The sequence below is a fragment of the Podarcis melisellensis genome (assembly GCF_964234715.1).
Source record: "Podarcis melisellensis genome assembly, chromosome: Z".
Taxonomy (NCBI): Eukaryota; Metazoa; Chordata; class Lepidosauria; order Squamata; family Lacertidae; genus Podarcis; species Podarcis melisellensis.
The window spans coordinates 39,211,573-39,224,590 of NC_138547.1; the positions used below are offsets into that span (position 1 = coordinate 39,211,573).

A 13,018-nucleotide genomic window follows, 5' to 3' on the forward strand; every position below is an offset into this window, starting at 1 on the left:
CGCTTGCCAAGTCAGATATGCAAAAGTATGGAGCATCCCAAAGCACATGTGCTGATAGGAAGGTCCATACCCTAGTAGCATCTGAGATAAGAAACAACCATTATTTTATTTGAAGTTGTGGGCTGCTGACCCTTTTAAAAAGAAGGTTTGTGAATAGCTCACTCAAAGGTAAGTGTGCAGTTCTATTTACTTAGTTGGTTATATCCATGTGACACCCTAGGTTTTCTTATAAGTGCTCTTAGTAGGAAGCAATTTCCTTTTAAACTTGGGGTGGGGGTGGGAGGGTGTCAGGTGGGGGCTCAAATGCAAGAGCAGAAGAAATGCCAGAAACTGATTTGGCTGCTTGAATCTAAGAATCTCTTCTTCAGAAAGTGAGTAGTAAAGGACTTGAGACCACAAGCCGCAAGACTTGCTGACTTGTTATGGCTTGAAACCCAAAATCCACCGCTGCTACCATAACTTCTCTGGTTTCATCTTAAATTCCTGCCCTTGACCTGAATCACTTTCTCTCTTATCTAACCCTGTAAATGAGGCTTCATCAACTTGGTGCCCTCTATATTTCAATTCCCATTCATGGGAGACGTAGTGTGCATGGCTAAGCTTACACATAAAGGCTGGATTTAGACACATAAAAAGGGGGTTTCAGGAAAACACATTGTAAACCTCAAAGTGGGAAATCATGTTGGCAAAAGATGGAACACACAGTGCTATCTGGTGTCACAGTTTTCTGTACTAATGTAGCTCAGTCCACAGTAACAAGAAGTGTAGGAAGACAGTGAGATAATATCTTTATGGGGAAAATCATAGGCCTGTAGAGTTGGAAGGGATCCTGAGGTCATCTAGTCCAACCCCTACAAAGCAGGAATCTCAGCTAAACTATCCATTGGTTGTTTTATAATGTACTAGAGCAACAAGGAACAACATAAACCCTTGCAATAATAATATCTATTCTACTTGATCTTGGCATGGACATTTTCTTCCTCGGTGTTCAGTTCTAGAATGCCCTTTTCATTTTTTATTGTGGCATCTGTTGTTATACTTTGTTAACATTTTATTAAAAATAAATATATGGGGAGTGGGGGGGAGCACCAAGTGATAGAATACAAGCTCCCTCTGCAGTTGGGGGGGGGATTAAGCGGAGCCAATCTTCCTACTTGGTACACTAAAGTGTGGTATAGCTAGAAAAACGAAATGATAAGCTGTGTCATACCTGCTTGGTCTGATTTTATTTCACTTCTGAGGAAGAACATGGCTGAGCTCCCCCCTCGGCCGAATATGGCTGATGCAGTGACTGAGGGCATTTGAATACTTTAATTCCTTACCTTTGGTATAAAAGGGTCCAAGTTTTGTGACCCTGTCTTGCTTAACCATGGACTCGGCTAGATTGGTAAAGAAAAAGCATCTTATACATATTGTATACAAAACAAAAAAAATTCCTTCCAGTAGCACCTTAAAGACCAACTAAGTTAGTTCTTGGTATGAGCTTTCGTGTGCATGCACACTTCTTCAGATACACACAAAAGCTCATACCAAGAACTAACTTAGTTGGTCTTTAAGGTGCTACTGGAAGGAATTTTTTTTGTTTTGACTATGGCAGACCAACACGGCTACCTATCTGTAACTGATATTGTATACAGTATATGAAATAATACTGTGACAACAGATGGCGCTGTGGAGTCCCGTCTTTCCCTACCAAATTTCCCTGTATGAGTTTACAACACGTTTAACTGTTCCAGCCCATTATGTCTGTGCTGTAAAAGAATTATACAGTGGTACCTCCGGTTAAGTACTTAATTCATTCCAGAGGCCCATTCTTAACCTGAAACTGTTCTTAACCTGAAGCACCACTTTAGCTAATGGGACCTACTGCTGCCGCCGTGCCGCCGGAGCACGATTTCTGTTCTCATCCTGAAGCAAAGTTCTTAACCCGAGGTAATATTTCTGGGTTAGCGGAGTCTGTAACCTGAAGCGTATGTAACCCGAGGTACCACTGTATAACACTGAATAGTGGCAACACTCCCAAGGGAGGCTTGCCTGGCACCTATATTACATATCTTTAGGCACCAGGTGAAATTATTCCTTTTCAACCAGGCTTTGGGCTGATTAACATCTTATACCTCTTTTTAACGTTTTGTGAGGGGGGTTATTGTTTTGGTTTGTTTTTGTTTTAATTATGTATTTTGTGTTTTTATCTTGTATTTTTTAATGTTGTGAAATGCTCTGAGATCTACAGGTGAAAGGTGGAATACAAATAAATAAATAAATAAATAAATAAACAAACATTATTACAGTTGCATTGTACTGTTCCTACATGAAATTCAAGGTTCTATATATATGAGTGATGTACCATGTACAGGGACTGATCAGATTCAGATCTGGGCTATGTACACATTACCAGCTTAAAATGTAGCAAGGTTGTTTTCTCAATTTGGATTGAAGCTGTTTTAGGGGGAAATACATCAAAACACAGTATATCGTAAGAAACATCAGAATTGATACAGGACAGATTTCTGGAAAAATAAATTGCTAGCAGGGTAGGAGTTTTGCTCCTCTAACCTGGGCATATTTCTTCCAGTACCTGTGTTTGGGCCAATACAATGAATCTTACCTTCCCCAGTGGAGCATATCTATATTATTATTAGGACAGGTGACAAAGGCAGGAGTCTTACGGTTCGAAAACGTCCTGCCCCTTCCTTTCAGGTTGCCTTTTCCAGGCTGCAGTTCCCTTTCTCTAGAAAGTACAGGGAATGGATATCTAACTTTTCATCAGAGGGTGATTATTTTGACAACCTTCTAATTCAAATAACCGCACTCTGTCAGCAAACATGTGTTAGAGACCAAAATTTATCTTATACATCAGGATCCTGAAAGCTTCGATACTGCCCCTCTGGTTACAATTAGGCAGGCATTTATGATGTAAACAATTTCCTAAATCCAAGGAAGTCCCAAAAATGGCTTGAATTCCTGCTTGAAGTTCATATTTTGTTTTCATTATTCTGCTGGATTTCTTCACTGGCCAGTTATGAAGGACAATCTGTCTGAAGGCCTCTTCCTAGAAGAATCATCATTGGAATTTGGACTTTCCCTCTCATACCTTTCAGAGCATGTTTGTTTATCCATTGTTCGCTGCCTTTTCCTTCCTTCCTTCCTGTACAGCAAGAAATGTGGAGAGCTGACCTGAAACCTCCCAAATTCCATCAAAAGACACCACATTGGGTCTTGAACAAATAAGATTAGGTGGAGGGCCAATATAATTTTTTTGGAAGGTAGCAATTGAGTTGTCAGCATACTCATCCACTATCAGTAGCCTTGGATCTGAAGGGTTTAGATTAAGAATGGAAAAGAACTCATCTAAGCCCATCTCTTGATCATTCATATTGGTTCAAAAGCAGGTTTCTGAATTCAAGTTCCAATATTTATGGATGCCATTTAATTATTTCGTTACAGAATCTGAAAGGGACTTGGCAAAATCAGACCTATCCCCATATTGATGTACCTTCAAACCATCACTAACTTCAGTTTCTTTGCTGGTATTTTCTGCAGGGCTAGTCAGAATTCCTGTCTCCACTAACCCGACCAGTGTACCAATTACAGCACACAAAAGTTTTCCCCCCATATCTGTTTAGATAATAAACATTGTTCACATAAAAGTTCCCATGGTGAGGGAATTTTTTGTTGTGGTTGAGCCTACTAGGCAAAGATAGTGATTCTGCATTCTTCCCACAGTGAAGGAATTTCATTTTCTTTTGTGGCTGAGCCTACTATGCAAAGATAGTTATTCTGCATTGCTGAGGTTTCGTACTATGAAGAAAGCTGAGGTTGCCTATAGGCATATGTATCAGCTCCTAACAAGTCCAGATCAATTGACCACTTTGCTAAGATTTCATTAGAAGAACAAGTAGCAAAACCTCTAACTTGGGATAAGGCATATCCAGCTCAATTTATTGCACACTTGCCATGTAAAGGACCAGGGCTATCTATACAAGACATATTAACTATATCTTGCTACAGTGTTGAAGCAATGATTCTTCAACATCAACTTCGTTGGACTGGTCATGTTGTGCGGATTCCTGATTATCGTCTTCCAAAGCAACTACTCTATTCCGAACTTTAAAATGGAAAGTGCAATGCTGGTGGTCAACAAAAGAGATTTAAAGACTGTCTCAAGGCAAATCTTTAAAAAATGTAGTATAAACACCAACAATTTGGAAACACTTGCCAGTGAGCGCTCCAACTGGAGAACAGCCTTTACCAAAGGTGTCATGGGCTTTGAAGATACTCAAACTCAGGATGCAAGGGATAAACATGCTAAGAGGAAAGCACGCTTGGCAAATCCATGCTGTGATCCACTCCTGCCAGGAAACCAATGTCCCCACAGTGGAAGGACGTGTGGATCCAGTATTGGCATCCACAGTCACCTACGGACTCATTATTAAAAACCATGTTTATGGAAGACAATCTTACTCAGCTACGAGTGATCACCAAAGAAGAAGATCTTGCTACAATTTCTTTACAGTTATCTCCATCTCCCTTGCTCCTATTGCTGGGTTACAATTTCTGGACTAAATTTGGCAGTGAAGTTCTGGAGGATTTGTATAAAGCACTGCGGGTCCGTGCTTATGTGGTAACCATCTTAAAACTACAGAGTATCCTTCGGGCAAGTTGGAGTGGGTAAGCTTTCCTTATCAGCTAAATGCTGAGCCAAAGCAGCTGCACTCCCAGTGCTTGTCCGCCAATTAAAATATATGGCTTTCAAGCCCACGTAAAAGCAAAACAGATAATACAGATATGCTCCTTGTCTGTATGTTGCAATTAACACTGCTGAGCTAACTGACTTTAAAACTATTCAAAATAAAAACAAACCAAAACTAGGACAGTAGAGTTCCCATATTCTATACTTGTGGAAAACAAGAAAACTTTCCTGCCCTACCCTCCTTCTCCTGGAGATTTTGCTGGACTCCATTTCACATGATTTTAACATGTGTCTACAAGCGCCACATTCTGAAATGTTATATATTTATAAGACAAAGTTGACAAACTTCTGAATTGCAAGAAGTCTTCTTCAAACAGAAGTGCTAAAAGTCTGGCTACTATTGAGCTGCATGTATATTTAGGATATCCATGCTGTGTCTCTGAGGTCACAACTGCTATCAGCTCAAGGGGCCAATGATTTAACTCAGTTTAATACAGCTTCCAATGTACTCATGAAGAGAGCAAATGACATGATTTCCAAGTCCCAAAGTGAGATATATGGCAAAACACTGCAGAGCAGAATGCCTTTGATTCAGAGTTCCATTCAGACAATCATAACTTTTTCTAATATACTCTTATATTTCCTCCTCACACTCCAATATTTCACCACCACAGAGCATGCTCTAACCTCATTTTACTATTCTGGAGTGCTCCTTCAGGATATTTCTTTTATACTTGTGTAAACTCTATGGTTTTTCTAAGCTTACTAATACCTCACATGTGTGTTTGTCTGGGAGCAGTGCCATTCTGGTGTGTGAAGGTCCACATTGTAGAATGCTGTTATTAATATACAATGTAGCATACTGTGAGTTCACTGTGCTCTACAGCAACAAACAGCCAGCTTTCCTGCCCTAGTGGAATCATAGAATTGTAGGATTGGTTGACTCCAAGGGTCATCTAGTTGCCTTCTGTAGTAAACAAGAGTGAAATGATAATCATGCTTCATTTTTTAAAATTCCTCATTAACTTTATTTCTCAGCATATATGCTGTTGTAAACAAAATCTGCCCTTTTTCCCTTACGGAGAAAGTGGGTTCCCTATCAGTAGGAGAAAATAACAGAGGCCAACCAGAGAATATTGAGAAGCAAAGCAGGAAAGAGGAGGAACTCAGAACAAATGTGTGCCAGCCCTTATACAGTGGTACCTTGGGTTAAGAACTTAATTCATTCTGGAGGTCCGTTATTAACCTGAAACTGTTCTTAACCTGAGGTACCACTTTAGCTAATGTGGCCTCCCGCTGCCGCCGCCGTGCAATTTCTGTTCTTATCCTGAAGCAAAGTTCTTAACCCAAGGTACTATTTCTGAGTTAGCAGAGTCTGTAACCTGAAGCGTATGTAACCCGAGGTACCACTGTACGTATAGACTTTTGAAATTGCCCACCCTCAAACTCAAGACCACCCCCAGAAACATCATACATACATCACAGAAGGGGTGTAGCCCAAGACCACCACCCCAATACATCATACATAAATCACAGAAAGAGGTGGTATCCAGCAAAATACTGTCTGGCAAAAAACCGTCAATGATCACTGATTGGATCACAGGAGCAGCCTGGCCATTCTTTTGTAATGATAAATACTTAATTCCTGAGTCAGGTCACAGGCTCACCCTATTCACACCTTAAATGTGCCCTTAAGGCTGGATTTGTGAGCACAGAGACAATGAGGAGGGTTTCTTTTTTCATTTCCTCCCTCCTTGCAGAGAAACATTTGGTCAGTTTGGGAGAGTCAAAATGGTTTCAGGACTGTCTTCCTGTACTGTTTTGGACATGTGGTTTATATATTTATGTATGTGTTTGCCTTGTACATTTAATTTACATATTTGAGACCTTAAATTCTTGTAACAATGCACAGGTATGATCCACTGTGAAATGATTCCTTGCTTCACAAACTAAACATAACATTAAATATATTTTACCTAAATGTCCCCACTGTGGGAATTAAGACTCTACAGAATTATGTGGAAAAAAGCCCGGTTGTTTGACCCTTTAATTGGTTCTATTTTTACTCCTATAAAAACTACAGAAGACACTCCCTGTTTAAAGTTTAAATAACAAATAAGCTTTACTTAGTGCACTTGCAGGTTAAAACGCTGAGGCAAACAGCAGTGCAACACTTCAGCTGCTTTCACACAAAAGGCTGTTCATAACTGTCATAACTGTATCCACTGACATAACTTGCCTCAGATGTATGACATCACAGAGTTCTACTGCCCTTGTATTAACCCTTTGATTAGCATCTTAGATGCTTCCATCTCACCCCTCCTCTCCCGTAATGCAAATACGATCTGTACTTCAGGCTGATAATTATAAAAAACGCAAGCCAGCAAGGAGGACGAAACTATCTACCAAGTCCAACTTCCCACTCGTCCTGCTGAGGATGATGCTATGTGCATTTATTATTTTATTATTATATTTTTTGAAAATGTAGGTGAAAAGTGGAGGCGCACTTCACGTCGCTCCTGAACTGCAATAAAAAAAAAGAAGAAAGCATGGAGGCGTGGCGGGAACCGGGACCATCCCCTCAACCAATTTCTGTCCAGGAAATAAAGGGGGTGGGACACGCGCCTCCTCACCCTTTCCCCTGCAAAAAGGCAGAGAGGAGAGAGCGGTGAGACGGAGAGGTTGTTTCTCAAGGAGCTCCAGCTCCTCCGCTCGCGTGTGCGCGAGGCAACTCCGAAGCCAAGGAAGCCAGAGGGTTTGGGGCGCTGGGAAGGCGAGGCAAAAGAAGGACCAAGACCAGGAGGACGAAGAGTTGCTGCAAGCAGCAAGAACCAGGACCAGGGCAAGCGGCGTGGTTCGGGAGACCTGCCGACACACTTCGCCGGGGAGATGCAGCACTCGGGAGGCGGCAACCCCGCCTCTTCCCGCGAAGAAACATCACCAGAGCCTGGAGCGCGGGACTCCCCAACCACCCCGCCTGGGCACGAGAAGGACTCGCGCCCCCAGCGCCGTCAGCGCCGCCGCCGCCGCCGCCGCCAGCAGCACCACCACCAGCAGCAGCAGCAGCAGCCGCCCGGCAACATGAGCACTTCCGGTAGGTCAGAGGGCAGGAGGAATAGCGGGTGCCAGGTAGCGGGGGGGGGACGTTGGGGCGCGGGGCCTGGTCGGGGGCGAGCGGGCGAGCGGGTGAGTGCGAGAAATAGGGAAGGGTGTTCGGGACTGTCCCCCCCTCGCGGGCTCCGCACACACGGAGCGCGAGTTCCCGTTGCCGAAGAGCCCCCTCAGCCGCCTCTTTCGGAGCTTCCGGGCGGGGTTGGTCTCCCAGCATGCCGAGCGGCCGGATGTACCGCCATGTTTTGGGCTCCCTGCCTCTTGTGCCTATAGTATTGACAATAACAAGCGGCGCGGCGGCCTCCCTTGTTCGTTTTCCCGGCCGCGAAGGAGGTGGCGGGGAAGCGAGAGGGAGAGGGAGCGGGAAAGGGAGCCCGGCTCCCCTCTCCGCCCCTCCTCGGGAGAGAGGTGATCTCGGGGAAAGGAGCGAGGCAGAGAGTGGAGGGGACCCTGGCCGCCTCCGGGAGCTGAGAAAGTGAGGGGACGGGCAGAGGCAGAGTCGCTGAGAGAGGTTCGCGGGAGTCCGGGGCAGAGTGGCCAGGCGGAGCTGCCCTTCCCCTCTCGGGGAGCCAGACGCCTTTTCTGAGAGATCGATCCGAGCGAGAAGGGGTGAAGGGAAGGCCGGCAAGGGCTTCCTTTCCTCCTGAGAGGGAAGAGAAGAGAAGCGAACCGGCTGGCAAGGAGGCACTTGTTCTGCCTGGACAGACGAGGCAGAGATCTTCCGCGACTTGCTCTTCCTACCTGTCCCACCAGAAGGATTTGATGCCCTTCAGCCTGCTCACCTCTGTGGTGTTCATGTTTCCCACAGGTTTCACTTCCCCCAACCCCTCAGCAGCAGCAGCAGCTCAGGAGGTCAGACCTGCCACTGATGGTAGTAGCAGCAGCAGCAGCAGTGGTGGCGGCGGTGGCGCCTCGTCTTCTTCCAAGAAAAGAAAGCTAAATAGTAATAGCAGCAGCACTGATAGAGAAGAGGTTGAATCCATCACCTCCTGCTCCTCCGTTCTTCCCAGAAATAACTCTTCCACATCCTCTATTGCTGCTACTACTACCACGACCATCACCACCACCACTACCACCCCTGCCACCTCTGCCTCCTGTTCCTCCTCATCAGGAGTTGCCTCTTCCAACCATTACCTGCAGAAGAAGTTGCGCTTTGAGGACTCCTTGGATTATTTTGGACTTGATGCGAAGATGGCTGAAGAGTCTTCCTCCTCCTCTTCCTCCTCGTCACCTGCTGCCTCTTCTCAGCAGCAGCACCAGCAGCAGTTCAAAAACAAAAGCCTCTTAATTTCCTCAGCTGTGGGACACCACGCAAATGGCCTGACCAAAGCTGCCTCTTCCACTGTCTCCAGTTTTGCCAACAGTAAACCTGGGTCAGCCAAGAAGTTAGTGATCAAGAACTTTAAAGGTAACATGGTTATTTCATTCCTTATCTCTGAAATGTGTATCTACATAAAGAGGGATGGCATGTACTTTGCAGAAATCTTTGGTGTGTGGGATCATATTCACCACTCTGCCACGGAATCCCTTGTCAGAGGAAACCAGACCATTTACCAGGGATCCATTACAATTTTGTCCCCAAGTGTAGTGCTTTTTTTTTTGCCAAACAAAAAAAGCCTCAGGTGTTCATTCATATAGCTGGTTTGAAAAAGATATGTTTTGTGGAGTTAACTCTCCCTGTAATTGGTGGTTGCAGAGGGGAGGGACAGGAATTTTTCATTCCTTCTCCAATGGCTCTAAAAATGAAACCAGTCCCCCTCAACATATCCCCAGCTCTTCACTATACATCCATGCTCCAGTTTCCCCTTTCTTGCTGCAGTTCTCGAGTTAAATGGAATGTGAAGCTTTTAAAAGTATGACAAAAAGATATAATATTGAAGACAGACTATTTTTAAGTTGCAGCTTAGAAAAACTTAGATTGATGCATATGCTTCTGTTTCTTAAACATGTTTGTGAAATTACAGCTCTTTTTCATGTGTTTAGAGATTTTTAAACAAAGTTGTATGCTATTTCCTGCAGCTGCATGTGAGGATCCCTGCTCTGAAGTACTAGTATGCTGGTACAGAACAGGGCAGAGCATCCTTGACCTCCTAAAATCATACACTGGGAGTTTTCATTAGAATGAGGTAGCAGCTATTTCATCCTTTCCTTATTTCTCAGTCAGTTTAGGATAAAATTGTAGGGATACAATCATTTTCACAAGTATAACGTGAATCCTGTAGAGTTGTTTGCCAGAGACATTCATCTTGGATGGTAGGGAAGGAAATGAGAGGATCCTGTCATTTCTGGAATTTTGTATTTTCCTGAGGCATGTGTGTCTCTATAGTTTGAGAACCTGTCAAATATTCCCTCTAATGTTTGTTTGAGTCCCAAGTAAAAAGCTTAAAATTATTCTTGTAATCAGCATACATATATTTATTACATGGAGGAGGCTAGATGGAAAATGAGAGAAAGCCAAAGAATTTTGCCTGGACACTCAGGTTTTTAAAGCAGCATGTAATGTGGGTGTTAAATTAGGGTTGTAGCACTCCTTAGATAGAATGAGTTCTGTTTGGTTCTGGTTCTGAAAAGAAATTCCTATGCTCAGAATGTGCTCTTTAATTCTAACTGCACCTCTTTTGCACTTGTCGCTGGTTGGCAAATCATGGGAGTCTAATAAAAATAGTAGATCTGAGCAGTGGGAAGATTGCACATTCCTAACCAAAAGTCTCAAAGCTAGGTACTGTAACTTCAAATGGGGTAGTAATGTTAATTTGTTGCAGTAAAAAGACAAAAAAGCCATGGGGGACCTGATGTACCAACCTTAATTCTGTTGTTGTTAGTTTTTTTTTAACTGTTTCTAATATTATGTTGCAACTGCTGCAACCCACCTTAGGGTGAATGGTGGATATAACATTTTCTAGTGAATTTTGATATCTGTATACGTAAGGGGGGAGTTTATGGATATGCACATACCAAGAATGATAAAGCAGGCTTTGATGTATTAATCTCTGGCTTTGAAGAGCTTCGTTATGTCTCTGAAAAAATATATTTTGTTTTTAAATATCTGTCTCAAAACATTTCTGCTTTCTAATCAAGTTAATTAACTGGCTTTTTTAAAGGAAGTATCTTACTTCAGGAAATGATAGAGTATATTGGCTGTTTCTTACTTCTAAGTACCTTCCATCACTCTACAAAAGAAAAACAATACAGATGGTCCTTTTTTTGTAATTATAAAAAATATTTTTATAATTTTGGCCTCACTACCATACACACATTCCTGTTTGTCTACCCTTAACATGCAGGTCAAGCTGTCTTTTGTTAAACCGTGTTTGCCTTTCCCAGACACTTTCCATTCATTTCTTTGCTTCTGACTGGTAAATGTGAATCTTGCATTTCCATTTCCTGACTCGTATATAAGTCCAGTTCTCACTGAGCGTCCATTTGACTCTTTATGCTTCTTTTGGGCAAATGCCTCACTGACAAATTAATGGTACCAAGCATGTATGTACTGTGAAGAATCTGTATTTCTTTTCCTTTCCTTGCTGTATATATACTATTCTTGCCACAATTGAAGAGTGTAGAAATGTCTGTGGATGAGGATAGGATACATCTTCAGCTGAAATGGTAGATCTAGAACGGGAACATCATCTGCTAGCATATAAACTGTACTGCAAATCTGATGTTCAAGCCACACCACATGAGGAATATGCACACTTCCTCAAGAGCTGCTTATTAGTAGCCCTGGCTACTAATCAGTTTGATCTTACATGATGTTGAAATGATGCTAAGTCAATAAGAACATTTGTATGGCTTGGTTTTCAAACTCCATACAAATGATATGCTTAAGGGGGCATTTTAAAATTGATCCATGAAACTGGCAGCACATGAGGAATGAATCTTATCTACTTCGTAAGTAGGATATAGTATTTAGAACGTGGTAAGATAAAAGCCAGTACCTTGAATCCTGCCTTGAAGACTTGCATATTGGAATACTTGTGTAATGTGCTTCTTGTGATATTTCCGTTTCATGAGTCTGTATACTGAAGATTCTGAAAAATAATCAAGAAAGCTTTGCACACAATACATTACAGCAGCTGATTTTTTAAAACATAAATGCTTTTTAGTTCTGAATTACAGGAGTGGGGATAGGCAATCCAAGGCAATCTAGTTTTGTACTGGTCAACTATTGCTTAATAGAGCTGTCAAGTTCAGTAGCAAAGTCCCCATGATCTGCAATCCATTTGGTAAAGGTAAAGGGACCCCTGACCATTAGGTCCAGTCGTGGCCGACTCTGGGGTTGCGGTGCTCATCTCACTTTATTGGCCAAGGGAGCTGGCATACAGCTTCTGGGTCATGTGGCCAGCATGACTAAGCCGATTCTGGCGAACCAGAGCAGAGCATGGAAACGCTGGAGTGGGTACCTATTTATCTGCTTGCACTTTGACGTGCTTTCAAACTGCTAGGAGCAGGGACCGAGCAACAGGAGCTCACCCCATCACAGGGATTCAAACCGCCGACCTTCTGATCGACAAGTCCTAGGCTCTGTGGTTTAACCCTCAGCGCCACCCGCATCCCGCAATCCATTTGACTCATCCCGAATTCAACCATTTCACCATTCTGATGGGTCAGTTTAGCAGAGATCTGTATTGTTCAGAGACAATGTCTAGTTTTCATTTGTTTACTTGCAAGTCACTATTGTGACCTGGCTTCTGATGGGGCAGAAACTGGTACGTTGAGCATCTCCTAGAGGGATTATTTGTATGTAAGCATAAGTACAAATGCTTCCTTGACTATGAGTTTTGACAAAGAAGTAAATCTTTTGGGTCACTATTGAAAGCTCACTAAATGGCCTTTGGTCTGCTCCAGAAAGGCTGTTCTTATGTTCTTAAATTATATATTTGCTGTAAAAGACACTAACTTTTAATATCTTGCAGATAAACCTAAACTGCCTGAAAATTACACAGATGAAACCTGGCAAAAACTGAAGGAAGCTGTAGAAGCTATTCAGAACAGTACTTCAATTAAGTACAACTTAGAAGAGCTCTATCAGGTAAGTGTCAAAACTTGTAGCATTCAATAACATAGGTAAAGCCGTACTAGACTGTAAACATCCCTGAGGTTTTTAGCCCACTTTCTAGGGCCTCAAACTATCTGGGTTTGAAGTGTGGATAAGGACCCATAATCACTCAGTGAAGACCAGGTTGGACTGATGGTACTTCAGAAAACTAACGA

The 13,018-nt window shown here is 42.8% G+C and overlaps 1 protein-coding gene across 2 annotated transcripts in view; it reads left to right on the forward strand.

The window, feature by feature from the left end:
• The first annotated feature begins 7,292 nt into the window (after positions 1 to 7,292).
• CUL4B (cullin 4B) overlaps positions 7,293 to 13,018 on the forward strand; it is a 31,484-nt gene continuing 25,758 nt past the window's right edge. The window contains exons 1-3 of one of the 2 annotated variants that reach the window (XM_081897591.1): positions 7,293 to 7,787; positions 8,613 to 9,212; positions 12,721 to 12,836. In XM_081897591.1, the coding sequence (XP_081753717.1) occupies positions 7,583 to 7,787; positions 8,613 to 9,212; positions 12,721 to 12,836 (921 nt within the window). In that variant the 5' untranslated portion in view covers positions 7,293 to 7,582. The remainder of the gene's footprint in view (positions 7,788 to 8,612; positions 9,213 to 12,720; positions 12,837 to 13,018) is intronic. The other variant, XM_081897590.1, reaches the window with a different exon arrangement.